The sequence below is a fragment of the Balaenoptera borealis genome, assembly GCF_965194805.1.
Source record: "Balaenoptera borealis genome assembly, chromosome: 2".
Taxonomy (NCBI): Eukaryota; Metazoa; Chordata; class Mammalia; order Artiodactyla; family Balaenopteridae; genus Balaenoptera; species Balaenoptera borealis.
Window position 1 is genome coordinate 178050715 of NC_138867.1, and position 20717 is coordinate 178071431.

General features: G+C 57.2%; 1 protein-coding gene across 5 annotated transcripts in view; it reads right to left on the minus strand.

Annotated features, from left to right (window-relative positions):
* The window catches only part of PDE4A (phosphodiesterase 4A), a 47694-nt gene extending 27625 nt beyond the window's left edge, over positions 1-20069 (minus strand). The window contains exons 1-3 of one of the 5 annotated variants that reach the window (XM_082380178.1): positions 19359-20069; positions 13579-13686; positions 12612-12811 (exon numbers count right to left, since the gene is read on the minus strand). In XM_082380178.1, the coding sequence (XP_082236304.1) occupies positions 12612-12811; positions 13579-13626 (248 nt within the window). In that variant the 5' untranslated portion in view covers positions 13627-13686; positions 19359-20069. Of the gene's footprint in view, positions 1-734; positions 3469-9448; positions 9994-12611; positions 12812-13578; positions 13716-19358 lie in introns of those variants that run through there. The other 4 variants (XM_082380179.1, XM_082380182.1, XM_082380177.1 and 1 more) reach the window with 4 other exon arrangements.
* Between the last annotated feature and the right edge of the window lie 648 nt (positions 20070-20717).

Consider the following 20717-nt stretch of genomic DNA (forward strand, 5'->3'; position numbering starts at 1 on the left):
CCTTATGTCTTCCCGCCCCGATCTCGTCCCCAAATCCGGACGCGGGCCCGCGTACTGTCCCTGCAGTGCCCTCTCTCAGCCTGTGTCTCCGGACTCAGGTTCTAAACAAGTGCACGCGGAGAGTAGCGAGAAGGGCAACCAGAGGACCTCTCCGGGCTCCGGAGAAGCCCCCGAAGCCAGCCCGTGCCTACCTCCGGACCGCCAACCTCTGTTTCCAAGATAAACGGACACTGGAAAGCCAGACCGGATGTGGCCTCCAGGCTCCTCACCCCCAGGCTGCCCGCCCCCGCGGCCCACCCCGGGTCTGGCCAGGAAGGGAACTTCCATTTGCCCTCCTTGCTCGGTGCACGCGGTAATATTCCAGCGCCTCCTGGCAAGGCAACCCCCAGAGGGCAGCGCTGGCCCCATTTCACAGGCCTGTAGACTAAGGATAACACAACTGAACACACGTCCCCAGATCACCCTGGATGGCAGGTTGGCTTCACTCCCCCAAAGCCTGACCGCAGCTTCAGGTCTGCACAGAAAGTGGGAGGAACATAGCGTTTATTGAGCGCCTACTGCATGCCTTATCAGATGTCTCCACGGCAACCCTGGCGAGCAGACTTGATTTTTATCGCTGCCCTGTGACGGAAGAAAAAAAGTGAGGCTGACAGAGCCAGCTACGAACCCCAGACCCTGGCGCGCGCCTGATGGCCAGGGGGGACTCGAACCCACAGACACCAGCGCGCACTTACCCGGCCCACGCCTGGCGACCGAAATCCTGAAAGCCGCGGAGAAGCCGAAGGCGCCTGCGGAAAGTTGGGGACGGGCTGGCAAAGAAGACAGGCGAGGAAGGTGGCGATCGTGGGCGGCGGGGCGCGCGCGGGGCCGGGGGCTCGGGTAGGAACGCCTCGTCCTCGGTGGCCGCCGCTGCCGCCGCCGGGAAGACCTCCAGCTGCAGTTCGGGTATGCGGCCCAGGCCGTGCGGCCGCGCCATGGCTTTGGCGGGGGGCGGGGGGGGGGCCGCAGAGCGGCCCGGCCTCGGCGGGCGCTGGGGAACAGCGCCGCCCGCCCCGCGCGGCCCACGCAGGCCGGCCGCCCTACCCGCGGGACCACGGGCCCCACCCCTCCCGGCCGCCTCGGCCCTTCCGGCTACGCGCTGGGGCCGCCCCTGGGGCGGGGCGGGCCAGGGGCCCCCAAGCGGCCGCGGCGGGGACACCCCACAGACGCCAGGGGCCCCCCGCAGTCCCTCTGACGTCCTCACAATCGCCGGAAGCATCTCTATAAACACCTGGGATGCCCCCAGATCTCTGGGGTGCTCTCACACACACACAGCTTCCACGATGTTGAGACGTCCCACAGACCTCAGGGGCATCCCCAGAGTCCCTCAGACTGAGATCTCCACAATCCCAAGGAGTGCCCCTACTATCCCTGAGCTGTCCTCACACAACCCAGAGGTACCCCCCAAATCCCTGGGTTCCCCCACAAAATCCAAAGGTGCTCTGAGAGGCTCCCATAGACACCGGACACTCTCACAGCTCCCCAGATGTCCCCTCATTGTTACTGAAACATGCCCACAAACTCCAGGGGCACCCCAATAATCCCAGGATGTACCCACAAATGCCAGAGGTGCTCTGAGAGTCCACGAGAAACCCCTTCAGATCCCAGGACAACCACTATGTTTCCTCAGATGTCCCCCAAATCTCCTGGGGCACTCCCACCATCTCTGAGTCATGCAGAGACCCTCCAAACACCCCAAGAATCCCCCACAGCCACAGAGCATTCCCACAGATCTCCGTGAGGGCCCCCCCAAATCCTGGGGTCCCTTACAGACCTCAGGAATGCTTCCACAATCCCTCAGATCCCCTCCCCCAGTAGCTCCACAGCATTCCTGAGATGCCCCCAGAAGTGCAGAGAACCCAGCATTACCTCAGGGGTGCCTTAGGACTCAGGGGATATTCCCATAACCATGGGGATGCCACCAAAATCCTGGGGTGCCCCCCATAGATCCCAGGGGCACAACTAGATTCCTCCACAGCTCCTAAGACAGGCCTACAACCCTAGGCTACCCCCAGAATCCAAGATGTACTCACAATCCTTGGGGCATCCCCAGAATGCCCCCCCCCACAGGCTCTGAGACATGCCTTATAAGTCTTAGACACCCCTAGAAGCTTGGAGTGTGCTCACAGCCCCTAGACACTCCTAAGAATCCCCCAGTCCTCCCACTCCTTAGCATGAGGCACCTCTCTGAGGCACCTCTTAGAATTGGGGGCCCCACAGCTCATGAGGTGGCTCCAAGAACCCAACCTTCCCTCGGCACTGACTTCTGTGGGGCCCAGTGGTGGTGACTGCATGCCCAGCCACTGTGACTTTGTGAGGGGCATATTATCCCCTCTCACAGATGGGGAAACTGAGACTCAGAGAGATGAAGATTCTTGAATAAAGTCAGCTAGCTAGTTATAATTCCAGAGCCTATCCCTCCTGTCTACAGCTCTTTGGGGTTAGGGAAGGGGGAGAAAATTGTTTAAACTAAGAAAATGGGGCAAATCTCTACTTTAAATCTAAATTGCCTCTGTGAATATCTTTCCCTCTCTACCTGTTGGCTCCCATGTCAAGGGGCCCAAAGTTGGATGACCTAGGCTTGAGTCCGGCCTCCGGCGCTTCTTATCCATTTGACCTTGACCCAGTCACTTCATTTCACTGAGCCTCAGTTTTCCTACCTGTAAAATGGGTAAAATAACACTACATACCTCATGGATGGACACGTAAAAGGCTCAGAAAAGTGTCTGTACATAGTAAGCGCTCACTGAATGTTAGTTACGATTTTTTTTTTTTTAGTTTGCTCCAACCACCAAGCGCTGAGGCAGCTGGTGCTGCTTTGAGGAATTTTGAAGGACTAATTCTCAGGACAAGTGGTCCTAGCAGCTGCTAGGGCCTTACCTGAAAATTCCCCAACCAGGGCAGCAAGGCTCCTGGCTGGCTGCACCAAAATTTGTTACCAAGTCCAAGCTCGTACTGCTTGCCACACGACAGGCTAATAAATTGAGTGCCAAGATGTTGGGGCAAGGAATCGTGACTTTATTCGGAAAGCCAGCAGACCGAGAAGATGGTGGACTCATGCCCCAAAGAACTATCTACCTACGATTATTATTATTGGACAAAACATTTATGGAGAGCTTATAATGTGCAAGCCATGCACTAGACAGAGGATACAGATGATGGTGATGATGATAATGATGACATAGCAGCTAACCTTCAGAATGCTTCCTGTGCATTTACCGCCTCTGCCTATGATCTCATTTAATTCTCACAAAATGCCCATCAAGTGACACTATTGTCCCATTTTACAGATGGGAAAACTGAGTCTTGGAGAGAAACAATCTGCTCAAGGTTACAGAGCCAATGAGTGGCTGAGCCAGGCTCTAGACCAGTGGTTGTCTCCCTTTATTTCACAATCATCCCCCCAAGTGCTTTTTTAGACGCTCCCTTCCCCACCCACCCCCAAGTTGCCTCCTCCATGAAATGTTAATGCCATAGACATGTTGTATATCTATTTATGTACTGGGTGTTTATCTGGGCTTTATACATAAAAGTAAGCTTTTTTTCACACCTCCATCCCAAGAACCAAATTTCACCCCGTTGGAGGTGATGTCGCCTTGTTGGGAATGCAGGGCTTCCCAACCTTGGCACCATTGACATTTAGCACCAGATGATCCTTTGTCCTGGGGGGCAGTCCTGTGAGATAGTAGCAGTGGCAGAATCCCTGGCTCCTCTCCACTAGATGCCAGTAGCACCCCCTCAGTCACGACGACTAAAATATCTCCAGCGGGGCTTCCCTGGTGGCGCAGTGGTTAAGAATCCGCCTGCCAATGTAGGGGACACGGGTTCGAGCCCTGGTCTGGGAAGATCCCACATGCTGCAGAGCAACTGGGCCCGTGAGCCACAATTACTGAGCCTGCGCATCTGGAGCCTGTGCTCCGCAACAAGAGAGGCCGCGATAGTGAGAGGCCCGTGCACCGCGATGAAGAGTGGCCCCCGCTTGCCACAACTAGAGAAAGCCCTTGCACAGAAACAAAGACACAACACAGCCATAAATTAATTAAAAAAAAAAAAAAGTCTCCAGCAATTGCCACATGTTCCCTGGGGGGCAGAATTGCCCCTGGTTGAGAACTGTTGCTCTAAACCCACTAAGACCCATGCTCTGGCCACTGGTACCCCTCAGTCAGGTACAAACAGAAAGGAAGGGCATTTGTATTTACCTGCTCTCAGGGTTCCCTGCATTGTTTTGCTGATTCCTCACATCAGACTTTGGGAATAGGGTTCATACTAGACCCATTTCAGAGACGGGGAAGCTGAGGCCCAGAGAGGGAAGTGACTTGGCCAGGGTCACTCAGCCTGGAAGGAGCACAGCTCGACTATGAGTTGATTATTATTATTATTATTATTTTCCACGACACGTGGCTTGCAGGATCTTAATTCCCCAACCAGGGATTGAACCCCGGCAGTGAGAGCGCCGAGTCCTAACCACTGGACCACCAGGGAATTCCCTCGATTACAAGTTGAGTTGTCTGACTTCAGAGACTGGAATTCTGGCCAAAAGGGCCTTCACGGTTCAGTTTCCTTCTGGCCCCCTGAAGTCAGATATAAACTCATGTCTAAAGCCAACCCTGACCATGATCTACAAGGCCCTACATGAGCTGCCCTATCACCTCTGTGCCCCATTTCCTCCCAGCACCCCTTGCTCACTCTGCCCCAGTCACACTTGCCTCCCTGCTTTTCCTCCAACATATGAGACAGGTCCCACCTCAGAACCTCTGCACCTGCTATTCCCTCTGCTTGTCAACCTCATCCTTCAGACACCCACATAGCATCTTCTCTCGCTTCATTTAGGTCTCTGCTCAAATGTCACCTCCTCAGAGAGGCATTCCCTGACCTCAAGGTCCCTCTTTTCTTCACGTCCCATGTGTCACCATCTATAATTATTGAATGCCTTTCCTTATTTCTTCCTCACTCACTAGTCTGAGAACTCCAGGACGGCGGGAACTGGGTCCATTTCAGTCTTCACCACAGCTTGAAGATGCTCAATCAATGTTTTTTGTTTTTTGTTTTATTTTTGGATTTTTTTGGCCGCGATGTAGGGCATGCAGGATCTTAGCTCCCCGACCAGGGATCGAACCCACGCCCCCTGCAGTGGAAGCGCCGAGTCTTAACCGCTGGACTGCCAGGGAAGTCCCACTCAGTCAATGTTTTTGGAATGAATGGCCCTGTTGCAGAAGAGGAAACTGAGGCTCAGACAGGTGAATTCCTTTCCCAAGGTGACACAGCAAGTCAAGGGCAAAGGCTGGATTTGGGCTCTTACTCAGGAGTGAAAACAGTGGGCTCAGATGCCCCCCAAAACTCTGCCCTCACCCTGCCGATCTGCAGTTCTCCCAGGCCCAAAGCCCTAGTTTCCTGCAACTCAGAGGAGCTTGCAGTCCATCTGTTACTGCTGAAAGAGGGGGCACGCTGGCAGCCAGAACCCGGGTTTGTGGTTTGGGGGACGCCCCCTTTCTCTCTGCTGAGGAAGTGCATTTTGAGGAAGTGCAGTTCTCAAAACACCAGCTCCTTGCTGCCCAGCCCCAATGTCGGCTATCTCAGCCTTACCGCAGCCCGGGGGGGTGGGCAGATCTTATTCAGCCCGGCTTACTGACCAGGAAACTGAGGCCCAGAGAGGCATGATGCTGGCCCCAGGTCACACAGCGAGTCAGCGGACAGGGCTACAATCTGAATCTCACCCACTGGTTTGCAGTCGAGGAGACCTGGTTTTTAACCCCAATTCCTTCCTCGCTGTGTGACCTTAGGCAAATCACTTGTGTCTCGGTTTCCTCGGCAGGAATGGAAAGCCAAAGATGCCGGGAGTTAAAACGCAGGTTGGTGCTGGGAGGCCCTGGCATGGGCATTGGCTTGGGCAAGCGCGCGCGGAGGCGAGAGGGGAACTCCGCGTCCTCAACTTTTCCGCCAAGTTCCTCTCCATCCGCCAGGCGGCCGTCTCCACCACGCTCGGCTGAAGGTGGAGGATGGAGGTAGCGGCCTGGTACCAACCCCGGGTGGGCGAGGACCTCATCCGCAGCCTGCGGTCGGCCGGCCTGGCGCCCGCTGTCCGGGGCGCTCAATAAACATGAATAATACGGGGCGCCGCGGCAGTGACTGGCGGCGGCGACTTTGCTAGGGGACGAGAGTTCCGGAGGCAGGTCCGGACTCCGAGCGCACACTCAGCCTGTGCCTTTCTTGTCACCCAGCAGAGGGCGTGCGGAGGGAGGGGCGCGAGGAGAGACCTACTCCCGATACACACGCAGGGATGTGGGAGCGCCAGGGACTGGGGGAGGCGAAGACCCCAGTGGAGACCACGGGCCAGAGAGAGACCCCAGTCCGGTATCCACCTCCTCCTGGGGCCAGGCAGAGCCTCCCTCGGTGGGGAGAGTGTGGGGGTTCAAAAGGGGTCGGTACGTTGGCCTCGCCCCCCAGTTCAGGCAAGTCTCCCCACCTCACCACCAGAGTCCTTCTCTTCCTCCCGCTCCATCTGCCTTTTGACAGATTGTGGCAGTGCCGTGACTCAGCCCCACAGGGAGCCGGGAGCGCAGGCTCTTACATCCCCAGGTCTGGAGGGGGGGTTCAGATGCCATCTCAGACCGGGGGACAGTGCCCTCTCTTTGGAGGTTCCTTTGATTCAAGTCTGGAGGGCTCTCTGGATCCCCTTTCTGGTGGCTGCATGAACTCTAACGTGGATAGCACTGGAACCCCCTGTGTGTGCACCCTTTCTGGAGAACTGGGCTGGCAGAATGCTCATTCCTAAGAAGTGAGTTCCCATTAGAGGCCTTTCAGTTTCTCCTTCCTCCTTCTGCCTGGGGGTGGGGGGAGGATGCTGGCACCAGTGCCCTCCCTCCAGCCACAGCCACTGGAGGCTACGCAGGCCCACAGTGAAACAGAAACCTGAGCCCCTGCTGGGATGTGGTTGAGGTTCCTGTTTTTCCTTCCCACCCTACAGGAGCAGGGTCTACGGAGGCCCCACCTCCTCTCCCAAATTCGGGTCCCTGAGTGACTACCAAGCACTCGCTGTGTGAAGTCCTTTACACACATCTCCAAGCTCGCAGAACTCTCGAAATGACCCCCACAGGGCAGTGACAACAACAACCTCACTTTACGGATGGGAAAACTGGGGCTCAGAGAGGGCAAGACACTTGTGCCAGGACACACAGGCATCAGATGGGACCTGTGCTGGAATCTCAGCTCTGCCATTTCCTGGTTGTGTGAACTTGGGTAAGAAGGAGAAGGGGGGACTTCACTGGCAGTCCAGTGGTTAAGACTCCGCACTTCCACTGCAGGGAGCACGGTTCAATCCCTGGTTAAGGGGAACTAAGATCCTGCATGCTATGTGGCGCGGCCAAAAGAAGGAGAAAGGGCTTTGCTCCTCTGGGCCTCAGTTTACCTCACAGGTCACTAGGGATGAAGATGTGTGGAAAAGTCCCTGGCATGGAGCCCAAGAGTGAGCCATTATGAGATGGATCTCACTAAGATAATGATGATGATTGTCACTCAGCCACTGTCCCCAGAGAGTCAGCATCACAGAGACCAGGGTAGGGGGAGTCCCTGGGGCCTAAAAACGGACTAATGCCCAGTTCCTATTGCACCCCGCCCCCTCTTGGGTCTCTCAGGACAGTGACCTGCGCCAGTTTGGCGCACTGCCCCTGGTCTTGGCATTTCCTGTTGATTCCAGCTTTGTTTTCCTTCAGCCTCTCTCCAGTTCCCTGTGGGAAACAGCAGGCTGTGAGTGCTGGATCCATGACACTTGCATCCTGGGGGTGGGCAGGGGTGCTGGAGTGCCCCAAATGGAGGGGGGTGGGTGACCTGGAGGCTGTGGTGCCTGCTGGAGATCTCCAGAGAGAGCTAAAATAGTAGGGTCCCAGCCTAGAGGGGCCTCCCTCAGGAACTCCAGGAGAGGCCTGAATCTGACTGTCCCAGTGGTGTTCCAAGTAGAGGGGCACCCATGGGAGTCAGGCGAAGCGCTCAGTCAAAGCCATCAGTCACACATGTCACCAGGACACAAAGTCAGACCCCATCGGAACACTAGCTGGTTAGAGGACAGCATGCCAGGGAGTTGGGTGCACGCCCTGAAAGTGAGAGCACCAACTCTCAGACACGGGGCACACAAGCAGCCGAGAACATTTCACAGTGTCTCAATCACAGTGTCCCCAGGAATATACACATCACAGTGCCACCATCACTGCATCCCAGAAACACACGCTGTCACAATCACTGTCCTAGGAGCACGCACAGTCACTCTGTCACAATCACTGTCCTGGGAGCAGACACAGTCACTCTGTGACAATCACCACATCCTACAGTCAGGGACACAATCACAATGTCCTGGGAGCACATACGGCCACGCTGTCACAATCATAGTATTCCAGTGGCACACACAGTCATCCCATCACAATCACAGCATCCCAGGGGCACACTCAGTCACCCAGCAAAATCACTGTGTCCCAGGAGCACTCGATGTCACTGTCACAATCACCATGCCCCTGAAGCACACAAGTCACACTGGCACAATCACTGTCCTGGGAGCACACAGTCAACATGTCACAAACTATACTATCCTGGCCACACACACAGTTATGCTGTCACAATCATAGGACCCCAGAACCCCAGGCAGAGCATGCAGCCAAGGCGGCCACAGCTGGCCATCCCCAACAGCTGGAGCAAACTCAGGTCAGTGAGAGGGTACCCAACTCACACTTCATCACTAACACTGTTACCTAGCGAGCCAGGGACTCCCTCACCCTGTGCTGGGACTGTGCACCCCCTGAACACTGTTCTCTCTCCTTCTGGGCAGCTACTGAACCCTAACACTCCTGCCCTGAGCGGGGGCTCTGACATAGCACACAGGCCCCCAACACAGGGCTCCCCCAAGAGGCCCCCTTTAGATTACTGACCCCAGCTGCAGGGCAAGTCCATGAATCCCGCTCCCAAAACAGTCCTCCCCACTCTAGAAGGACCCTGGGAACCCCCCAGCCTGCAAGAAGCACTGTGGTTCTCGCAGGCACTCCCTACAGACTGACCCCTAGGCCATCCCCAAACACAGTGAATCCAGCCCCGTCAAGTGGCACCCAGCCTAGTCACTGTCCTGCACTGTCACCGACGAAGGCTACAGACCCCTAAAGCTGCAACCCTCAACCAAGACCCCGTTAATAGCACACGCAGCATGGCGCCCCCATAAATCGATCTCAAGATCGTCTTCAGTAGGAAGTCTCGGGTACAGTGCACCACCGGGGGTCAGGTCCCAGACGCCCCCGCAGTAGAACTCCTCCCCCCAGCCCCGTCAGTCACACTGATCCCACCCGCATCACAGCGCCCCCCTGCGGTCAGCGGGGCGAGTTGCGTCCTCTCTGCGCGCCTATCCGCTCCGCGCGCGTCCGCCGCGGAGTCTTACCGCCTGCAGCTGCCTCCGCCCGCGCTGCCGCTGCCGGTGCCGGAGCCGTGAAATGACGAGGGCCAGGACATACGGGACGTGCGCAGGCCGGGCCGGTCGCCGGTGTCCACGGCGTCGGCGCGCTCTATGGGCCGGTGTGGCGGCCGCTCGGGCTCGGCGCGCTCCGCGCTGTCCGAGTAGCCGCGCTGCTGGATACGGATGGGGGTCCGCGGCTGCCGCCACAGGTGCTGGGGGGGCGGCTTCAGGGTGGCCTGGCCATCCCGGGGCCCGGGCAGAGACAGAGATAGGCTCCTCTCTGAGGGGACGGCCGGGGGCTCCATGGCCGCAGCCCCCACCTGCACCCCAGGGGGCCCCGGCCCTCTCCAAGCTGCACCCCGTTCAGCTGCGCGCGAGCTGACGCGCCCGGGGCCCCTCAAGTGCGCCTGGCCTCGGTGGGGCCATGGCGCCCCGGGGAGAGACCCGGGGGCGCTACGGGCCGATCGCCCCCGGGCCGGGCGCGGAGGCTTCCTGTCAGCGCCTGGCGCTCTGCTTGACGCGGGGCAGCGCTCTCCGCGCTCGGCGTCCCGCTCGGAGGCAGCCCCGGCTCCCCCGCCCCGTCCCGCCTCTCCCCGCCCCCCGCCCGCCGCGGCTGTCAGCACCGCCCCCCTCCTCCTCCGTCCGGGCCAGTGGGGGGCAGCCACCCAAGGAGGGGGCCCTTCCCGCCCACGCAGAGCCCCGCTCCCGGCGGGGAGGGGGCGCCGGAACTCAGCTCTCTCCAGAGCGCCCTGCCTCAGCCGCGGCGCGCACGGCCACGAAGGAGTTAAACGGTTAATCCGATCGTGAAGGAGACACCCGACTGGTTGCCGGTGTGTCAGTCAGTCCGTCCATCATGGTGGGGGCGGAGCCCAGTGCTGGCTTGTCCTCTTCGCTACCCCTGGCCAGGGGGAGCTTGTGAGAAGTGGTCCCGGTAACACGGATGCGGTCCCTGCAGCGGGCGGCGACGGTGTTCGGGGAATCTCCTGTTGGTGGGTCGGAGGACGGTGATGGTGTGTGCCCGGGGCGGGAGGTGCGCGCACGTGGCCTCTTCCGAGGGATGTCTGTGTTTTCGGTGTCTCCTCGAAGTGTGTGTGCGCACGTGGTTGGCTGCTGCGGTCTGCCTGTTTACCTGGATTTCGCTGTGCGTGTATCTGCGTGTCTGTGGCTGGAGGAAGTGTGTGCACGTGTGCTGCCTGTTTGGAGGGTGTGTGCCTCTTACAGGGTCTGTTCTGGTGGCCTGGGGTCTGTGCTTGTGTTCCCCCGCGATTGGGTGTGTACTGTGGTGGGTCCGCGCTCGCGGAGCTGTGCACTCGATTCAGCCTCTGTTGTTTGACTGTGGTGTCTGAGGGAGTCAGTGTGTGTTGGTGTGTGTGTGTGGTCGGCCTGGGGCCACTCTGAGGTGTTACTGGGGTGTGTCCCTTTGGCTCCTGTGTGGCTCCAGGAGGACACCCCGGCTCTGATACCCCGACTGCCCGCCCACCGCTCTGTGTATCGCTGCTCCTTCTAAAGCGCTTCTGCAGCAGGTAAACTGAGGCAGGTCCCGGGCAGCCGCGGGACGCATCCCCGTGCCCTTTTCAGGCGAGTAAACAGCCGCGCCTCCTCCCCGCTGCCCCCGCGGGCAGAGCCCCCCTTCCGGCACCTAAATCGGGAGTCGCCGTGACTCACGCTCCCGCCTCCCCCAGCGCCGCGCTGAGCGCGAGCGAGCAGAGAGCTAGCGGGATCCGAGCGCCCTCCCTTTCCCCCGCCCCGGCCCGGGCCGAGCCCTGGTGTCGGTGGCTGCCGGGCACGGGGAGAGCACACACACCAGTGGCCCGCCCCCGGCCGTTGCGCGCTCGGATTAACCAGCTTGGGTGCAAGTACGCGCAACCAGGCCCCGCCCCCGCGCGCCCCCCTCAAGGGCTCCCCCCGGGCAAGCCTTGCCGTCTGCCACCGCCCTCCCTCCGCACTGTTCTTATTGGAAAAAACAAACAAACAAACAAAAAAAACAAAGCCCGTCTCCAACCCTCACAGCCGCTTTTCTCCCCGCCAGAGGGGGCTCCAGGCGTGGGCGAACGCAGAGCCAGAAACGCCCTCCCAATAGCAGCGGCTGGATGTCCCAGAGGCCAGAACTGTGTCCCCCAACTTCTCTCAGGGACCCTCCCCACAAGTGAATACTCAAAAAGGCTTCTAGGGGATCGGTAAGGGCTGGAAGTCCTCCCCAGATCACTTGAGGGTCTTGGGCTGGACCAAATTCTTGGCGGGGGGCGGGGGTTGCTGTTGTCTTGTCAAAGCTCTGGGTGGGGTAACACAGGGTGGGGTTGAGGGTGGGGTCAGGTCACAGCGGGGGCTGCACAAAAAGGAAAGCCCAAGGCAGTGGGCCAGAGCTGGTAGTTGGATCTGTGGCCTGAACCAGGTAGACGCTAGAGGAATTTTCTTTTTGTTGTTTTTTTTTGGGGGGGGGGGTACATTAGACCACTGGAGAGGGGAATGACAGTCAATTCCTCCCCCATTTGGAAATGAACCATTGTACCAAGACCCAAGCAGAAACCCTGGGGCCCTCCGATTGAGTAGACAAAGGGGTGGGTGGGGAGATTGAGGCTGCAGAGAACAGTGGCAGCTGTCTGGCTTTCAAATTCATCCTTGGGCCAAGATGGGGGTTGAAGTGCCCTCCGAGGACCCCAAATGAGAAAGAGCAAGGAAGTGCAGTGTGAAGCTGAGCTCAGGAGAAAGAATAATGCCAGTCCAGACCTCCTCCAGGGTCCCACCATCTCCTTTTAAGGCCTTGAAGAAACTGCATCCTCTCAGAAAGGGAAATAGAGGTGCACAGCGGATTGGTGGGAGGCTCACTCCCTAGCCTGTCCCAGCTCTCTGATTATGGGAGCATCGTTGGGGACTGGAGGGTTGAAACCCTTTCCGAAATCCTGCCCCTTGCTGACTCAGGCAGCTGCAAAATGGAAGAAGGGGTTCCTAGAGGCTGCAAGAGGTGCCTCTTGTGGGGGCGGGGTTATGTCACAACCTGACCCACCAGGCTCCAGGAGAAGTTTCAGCTGCTTTTGCAAAACACAGGGAGCCAGGAGCCTAGAGCACGGGAAAGGGTTGGTGGCTGGACTTAGCCCAGGTGGCCCTGTTCCTCCACCCCACCTCCCAGCCTGGTCCACCTCCTGCCTACCTGTCAGCTTTGGTGATGGAAATCCGCGGGGGGATCAGCAGTGGCAGCGTGGTGGGCCGTGATGGCAGAGGGACCCCAGTGTCCAAGGGCTCAGGCTCAGCCCAGCCCAGGCCTGGGCCTGTGGAGAGGCGTCGGCGAGGGCGTCGGAGGGCAGCCCCGAGCATGTTGGCTCGGCCGGGCTCGGGGGTCTCTCGCGGCCTCTGAGGTGTGACAAGGGCGGGATAGGGGTGCAGCCTGGTCAGGCAGCTCTGAGCCCCTCCCTGCAGTAACGTCCCTCCCTAACCATCTGAGATAGTGGCCGATGGGGATATAGGCTCCTGTGCCCCTCTCACGTCTTAGCCACTCACTAATCCCTCCCACAGAGGGTCCCTTCTCAGCTCTTACATCTGAAGGGTGCCCGTTCTCAGCCATAATTTTTGTGGGACTCCCTTTTTTCCTCTCTTTTTGTGTGTGTGGGCGCACCACGCGGCATGCCGGATCTTAGTTCCCTGACCAGGGATCGAACCCGTGCCCCCTACAGTGGAAGCGCGGATTCTTAACCACTGGACGGCCAGGGCTCTGGACCCTCATGCCTGTACTCTGCCCTTCACTGTGAAACCCCTCTAACACATCACCACCCTCCACGTCCAGGAAGCCCCCTCCTGGTCTGTGGCCCCCTCTCCTCATATCTGAGACCCTTAAGGCCTCACCCCCGGCACCCTCCCCTCCACCCTACAATCCTCTCCCTATTTGGAAAGCCCCTTGGAAGACCCTGCCTTCTATCCCTGGGCTGAGAGCCCTTAATTTGGGCAGCAGGAGAATAATGAAGTCAAGGGAGTAAACTGAGGCACAAGGGGACAAGACTCCTTGCTGCCTGGGGGGGAAGTGAAGCCAGGCTTAGTGAGCAGTCAGTTTTGGTCTGTAGAGGGCTCCCTACTCCCCGTCGCAGCCCAAGCCCCGCCCCCAGCCAGGGCCCCGCCCCTCGCACCTCGTCACTGGTCCGGGCCACCGACAGGACGCTGCGACTCCTCTTCATCCCGCCAGACTAGCGCGCCTTGGGGGCTTCAGGGGCCATGTCGGCCCCGGCCAGTGCCTCCTGCAGGACCAGGCCGAAGGCATCCGCCGTTAGCTCCCTGGGGCTCCCCCTGCCGGTTGAGCATGGAATCCGCACCCGCCCCTCGCCAACTGCCTCTCCTGGGGCGTGACGTCAGCAGGTGGCTGACGCACTGCCTGTCGGTGACGTCACCCGTCTGTTGCCAGAGCGACAGCTGATGCGCGACTGGGCTCTGAACAGCGTCAATGCCTGGATTGGCCACTGGGGGGCCGAGAGCCTCCGGCCCGGGTCGCCCCAGCCCCCACCTGTCCTCTTGCGGGGGCTTCTCCAGCTTGGGGATCCCTCAGAGAAGACAGGGAGCTCCCAGAGCCGGCCGCGTGTGGCGCGTGGTCCGAGTCGGGGGCAGGAGGAAGCGTCTTCTCCGAGCTGTTGGGCTTTTATGCCTAAACCCGAAATAGCTCCGATGTGCGGGGGCCGGGCGCAGCGAGACGGCGGCTTGGGCACAGATGGGGGACGCGCAGGCAGAGGCGCGCAGAGACAGACAGGGACGCGTGGAAATAGAAACAGACAGGGACACAGACGCAACTCCCGATTATGAGTGCGCTCTGCTGCCGGCAATCCCTATCTAAAAGCTTGCGGGAGGGGAAGGCCGGCTCGCTGCACCGTCACACCCAGGCGCTGCAAATTATTGCTGTGTGGCCGTAGGTCAGTGACTTAAACTGTCTAAGCCTCAGTTTCACCTCTGTGAAATGGAATGATAATCCTTGCAGGTTCTATATGAGAATGAAATGAGATCAGACCATATTGAATTCTCGAAGAACAGCGTCTGGCACGCAGTAAGTGCTTAATAAATGCTATTACCATCTGAGCCTGTGGGAGCCTGTTAGAACCCAAGTCAGATCATGTCCCTCTTCTGCTCAGAGCCCTCCATGGCTTTCACCTCCCTCAGAGGAGACGTCAAAGTCTTCAACAAGAGGCTTACACAGTCCTGCTGTCCTCATCCTCCTCCCACCCTCCCCCAGGCTCACTCTGCTCCATCTACACTGGCCTCTCGGCTGTTTCTGGACACACCAGGCAAACTCTAGCCTCAGGGCTTTTGCACTTTCTGTTCCCCCTGCCTGGAACTTTTTCCCCATAAACATCTGTAGGTCCCTCACATCCTTCAGGTCTTTAATCACATCTCACCCTTTCAGCATTTCTCCTGGTGTTTCTCTCCACCCCACCCCTGTTTAAAGTTGCTAGCCCCTCAGGATTCTTAAACTCCCTTATCGTGCTCTATTTTTTCACAGCATTTATCACCTCATAACATACTATGTAATTTACTTATTACATGTATTGTCTGTCTTGTCCCATGCTAGAATATCAGCTGCAGAAGGACAAAATATTTTATCTATTTTATTAATATATCTCCAGTGCCTAGAACTGAATCTGGAACATCATAGGCTCTTAATAAGTATTTATTCAATGTCTAGCTACTGTTTTGAGGACTCAAGAGCATATTAATAATGTTCCTAGAAGGTCTACTAGCTACTAGCTACTTTACCCTCTACCTTGGCTCTTATTTCTTTTTCTTGCCTTATAGCTCTAACTAGCACTTCAGTTCAATATGAACTAGTAGAAGTGAATGTAAACGTCATCTCACCCACGTAGTGCTTAGCACCAGGCAAGTCTATGACAGACAATTGTTGAACAAATGGATGAATGTATAAAGATAGCTTAAAGGTCACCTCCACTTCTCAGCTGGACTGAGCCAGTCCATGTTCTGGGCTCCCACTGCTGTTTGTTCTGCCCTTATTAAAGCACTCATCATTAGGGGTTGTAATTATTTGTATTCCCCACTAGAGCTCTGTGAGGGCAAGAAATGGTACCCATTCATCATGGTCCCCCACACATAGTCTCAATGAATGCTGAATGAATAAATGAAGAAATGAGTTAGACATACAGAGAAAGAGGCACCCTCTCCTCTGTATGGAGACAGACACATATGCTCAGACAGGCAGAGAAACAGCCATGTAGTAAGGACCATGCTTAGGCTCCAGTATTACATTGACAGACATGCATTCAAATCCTGACTGTGCCACTTATTAGCTGTATATTTGGGGGCAAGTTGCCCAGCCTCTTTGAGCTTCAGTTTCCTTATCTGTAAAATGGGGATAATATTCATACCTACCTGAGGAGGTTGTTGTGAGGATGAAATGAAATAATGCATGTAAGGTTCTGAGCACAGTGCCTGGTTCATAGTAGGTGCTCATGAAACAGTAGCCACTATCTTAATAATACTAACAATTATCACTGTTGTTGACTCAGTGGAGCTATGGACATAACATGGGAGAGAGCTACACATTCACAGAGACCTCAATTCCTCCCGTCCTCCCCGCTCATCCCGCTGGCCTCCTCGCTGTTCCTCAAACACTTCAAGCATATTTAGACCTCAGGGCCTTTGCACTTGCTTTTCCCTCCCCTGGAAAACCAGCCTCAGATATCCTGTGCTCCTCCCACCGCCGATCTCCCTGGCTCTGCTTTCATTTTGTTTGTTTTAGACTTACAACATTCTAACAAGATATATAATTTACCTATTTTATTATCTATTGCCTGTCCTTTGATTAGGACATGAGGTCAGGATGTTGGTCTGTTTTGTCCCCTGCTGGATCTCCAGGACCTAGGACAATGCTGGTATACAGTAGGTGCTCAACAAATGTCTCGAGTGCATGAATAAATCCACTTGACTCCCTCACCTCCTTCACCTCTCTGCTCAAAGTCACCTCCTTTTAGAGGCCTTCCCTGGCATGGATGCCTCCCCCCACCCCATCACCCTCTGTTTCTCACTCATCTTTATTTCTGTTCTCAGCACTCATCACCCCTGAGGTATCATATGTTTGTTTCTGCTTGCCCCACCCCTTAGTTCCATGAGGGCAGGAGATTTTTCTGTCTTGTTCTAGGGCCAACTTCATGGACACGTGACCTGAGCAGTCCCACTGGGCCCCATGCTTAGAAGGTTTAATGCACTGCTGTCGTCGTCTTGAAATTCTTAATAATTTTAAACAGGGGCCTTGCATTTTTATCTGGCCCTGGGCTCTGCAGAATTCTTTAGCCGGTCCTGGCTGTATCCTCAGCATCCAGAACAGCCCATGGTAGGTGCTCAAGGATTCGTGGAATGAAGGAAGGAATGGAGGAGGCCAGGGGAGAGAGGTGGAGACACACATGCCACCACTGTCTGGACACCTGTGCACATTTTCAGAAATCATCTCTGGCAGAAACCTGGGCATGGGACACAAGGCCTCAGAAACTGGCCTGAGTGCCCAGGTGGAAGGGAGCTGCTAAGCCTGCCTTCCCCTCCCCTGCGCAGCAGCCAGCTGGCGAGTGGGGTCCAGATGGCAGAGCAGGCGCCAGGCTCAAGCTGAGAAGAGGCCTCTTCCCTCATCCAGCTTGTCAGCGTCCCTGGCCTGGCCTGACAGAGGAGCACTGGCTTCACCCAACTTCCACCGCCTTCAGAAGGACAGGGTGATGGGCCACTGTCTGATGGACAGCCAAAGAGGGATGGAAATGAGGATGAATACCCTTGTCCACAGCTTGCCCCAGGTCATTCAGGCCTGAGGAGGAACAATGACTACCCAAGCTCCATGACTTGGAGCTGGGAAGGACTCTCAGCCCCCCTCCCCACGGGGCATGCGTGTGTGTGTGTGTGTGTGCGTGCGCGTGTGTGAACGTGACTTTGAACACAGCTGCCCACATGCAACCGGACGGGTAGAACTCTCTGGGAGTCTGAGTGTTGTGTAGTTGAGACTAGACCATACCCGCAGGAGTGTGTGTATGTGACAAAGTGACACCATATCAGTCTATGTGGGCATGAGGCTGGCTGTGTCTCTGTGTGACTCTGAGTATGTGTGTGTGTGGAGGCGGGGAGGGTATATGCATGTGGGTGCAGCAGGAAGTACACTGGTTAGAAAGGTGGATTCTGGGTTCAAATCTCTGCACGGCCACCCAGTAGTTATGGGGCCTCAGGCACACTATTAAGGTTCTCAGGCTCCAGCCTGTCTGTGGTGTTTGTGGGATTACGTTTGTCTGGATCAAAGTGTGTGTGTGTGTGTGTGTGTGTGTTTGAAGAGTAATGCAACTCCTCTGGGAGGTCTTCCTGGATACCCAACCCAAAGTGGATCCCTCCATTTTTCTCTCTTGTCACAAGCTATTTCTATCACCGTCCTAACCACAGTTTGTTGTTATATATTTATTCGTTTATGTTGTTTCTTCTCTGTTTTCTCTACTAAATGTCAGCTCCATGGGCGTAGGGGGTTTTCTTCTGTTTGCTGTTGTGTCCTGAGCACCTGGCACATAGTAGGCACTGAGTAAATACTTGTTGAATGGATGAGTGCAGGGCTGTGTCTGTGTGGTATGGGGAGAGAGATGGGCACCGGCTGGGTGTCATGGGTTCCTGGAGGGACCTGTGCTCAAGTCTGGTCTCTACTCTCTTCCATTCCCCACTGTTGAAAACCATTCCTTCAGCCACCCTCACTTGTGTGGGAATGATGACACCCCGTCAACTCCCTTATTGCCTTTGATGACATCTTTCCCCTTTCTGGTCTTAGGGACTCACTCGCCTCATCCGTAAAATAGGAGAGAGGATGGATTGGTTCATGATAAACCTCCTACCTGCTCTAAAGTGCTATGAAAATAGTCTTAATCTAATTCCCTCTTTAACTCATTCAACATTTACTGAGCACCTATTGTGTACCAGCCACTCTTCTAGACCTGGCCCTCCCCTCATGGAGCTGAAAGTGAATGAGGAAGGCAGATACAAACTGTAAATCTCATTTAATCTTGAACATCCTTCCCTGCAGTCACTCTCTATGCCTCATGAAATTTTAGTCTTCACAGTGTGAAATCACCGTGGATATTTCTCTGTTTACCCACTGATCTTGCTCCCTCACCAGTGTCCAGGGTCAGCAGAGCAGGGACCCAGCTGGTCTTGTTGGTTGCTGTAGCCTGACAGCCTGGTCACAGTGTCCTGCACACAGTAGGCTCTTGGGAAATATGTGTGAAATGAACTGTAAAATAAATGATGGCGTAACGGCAGACTCGCATGCATGACCTCCCCGAATCCTGGGTGTGTCATTACCCACTTTGCAGATGAGGAAATTGAGGCTCAGGAAGGCAAAGCCGTTTGCCCAGTCCCACAGCCGCAGCTAAGCAGTGTGTGGCTATGGGATGCAGCAGAGGAAGCTTGGGAGCCTAGAGGAGCATTCCCAGCCCCCCACCCCCACCCCACAGGTACAAGACGCCCAGCAGGGGGTGCGCTGATGGGGGGAGGGCGGTTGGGAGTCCGAGGGACAGTGCAAAGCAACTCAGGGGTCTCTGTCTCAGTCCCCCGGGCTGGAGATGCTGTGTTGTCAGGAGATTAGTAAATGCTTGGCGCTGATCGGGGAGCTTCCGGTGCCCTGTCCCCAATTCTGGGAGCTGGGGCTCCTGGGACCCTGTTTCCCTGGGGCCAGGCAGCTCCGGTCTCCGAAGCCAGGTAGAGACCCCCGCGCCTACCCGGGAATCCGGCATCCGGTGTCCTCCCTACACACCCTCAGCCTGGAGGCCGGCCTGAAGCCCTCAAAGGGCGTACAGGGGGCCCCTGACTTTCTTGGGGGGCGAGGGAAGTCCCCCCACGTCCAGACCCCCTCCCTCCCGGCGCCTGTCCCCCTCCCCACCGCAGCTTGTGGTCCAAAGCTTACCTTGCAGGGGGGCTGGGCAGGGGATGCCCCGCCCTCTCCGGCCTGGTGGGCGGGAGGGGACGGGGGTGTCCAGACCCTTTGTTTGCTGGTGTGTGTGTGTGTGTGTGTGTGTGTGTGTGTGTGCGCGAGAGAGAGAGAGAGAGAGAGAGAGAGAGAGAGAGAGATTGTGAGACCCGCTGAGGTGTGGGTCCTTGCGCGCGCGTGCCCGGGACTTGACTGCCGCTGTGATGCTGGACTGCCGGGGCTGGAGGGGGAGGAGGAGGAGAGGGGGACTCCCCCGCCCCCGCCCGCCTACTCGCGGGTTTGAATGGAGCGCGAGGGGGAGGGGCGGCAGCAGGCGGGCGCTTTTGTCCGGATGGCCCCTCCCCTTCCGTGGGCAGGGGAATCCCCTACACCCCCACCCTTTTAGAGACCTTTACTCCAGTTGCTCCAGCCCCTCCCTCCAACGCCCGCTCTGGGGGAGTCTGGAAGAGGCTCCCTTCACCAGAGTGGTTGAAGCTCCTCCCGTCCACCCCGTCCCCCCAGCGCCCTTTAATCTGAGATAATCCTGGCCCTAGGCTGCAACGAAGCCTTTTATCCCGGTGTCACAGCGTGGATAGGGATGTATGAAAATGTGTGGCTGGGGTCGCCCAAGCTCAGTGTAATGGAGTCCTTAGCGCCCGGGACGAGGAAGGGGGCAGGCGCTGCGAGCAGTCCTAGAGTACATCAACGGGTCAAGACCCCCCGCCGTGTTGCCACGATTCCCCCACCCCCACCCGGCGCGAGGCCAAGAGCACGGGCCGCTAGTTAGACACTAGCGACACCCAGCGGCTGCACGGGGGAGACGCAGTGGACAGGCTCCCGAGGCCCGTTAGTGCGGTCCGGGTGATTCCAGAGGGGGCGTGTATGCGCGAATCCCCGCTAAAGAGGCAGAAGATGCGGGCGCGAGGGGTAGGCTGTGGTCCGAGCCGGGGAAACACCAGCCCTTAAGGCAGAGCCACATCGCCCCCACCTCCGACTCCTCAAGGGCAGGGCCATATCCTTCCTTCACTTAGACCCTCCCAGGGCAGGGCCCTGTACCCCTCGGACTGGGAATGTCCTTTCCTATCAGGCACAAAGTTAAGTTCCTCTTCACAAGGGGCGGGAGCGAGGTCTTCTCGCCGAGGCCCGGCCCCAGCAGTGGGTTCGGGCTGACGTCACTGCGGCGTGGCTAAGGGGACAATCCTCTCCCTCAGTCTCGCCAACTGCCCCCCTCACGGCCGCCGTAAACGCCCACCGTGGGGCAGCGGGAGATAAGGGGAGCTCGAGGATGGAGAATCCACCCGTATACCCCTAGGAGGTGCCTAGCGGAGGCCCCGAGCCCGATAGGGTGAGGTCTCA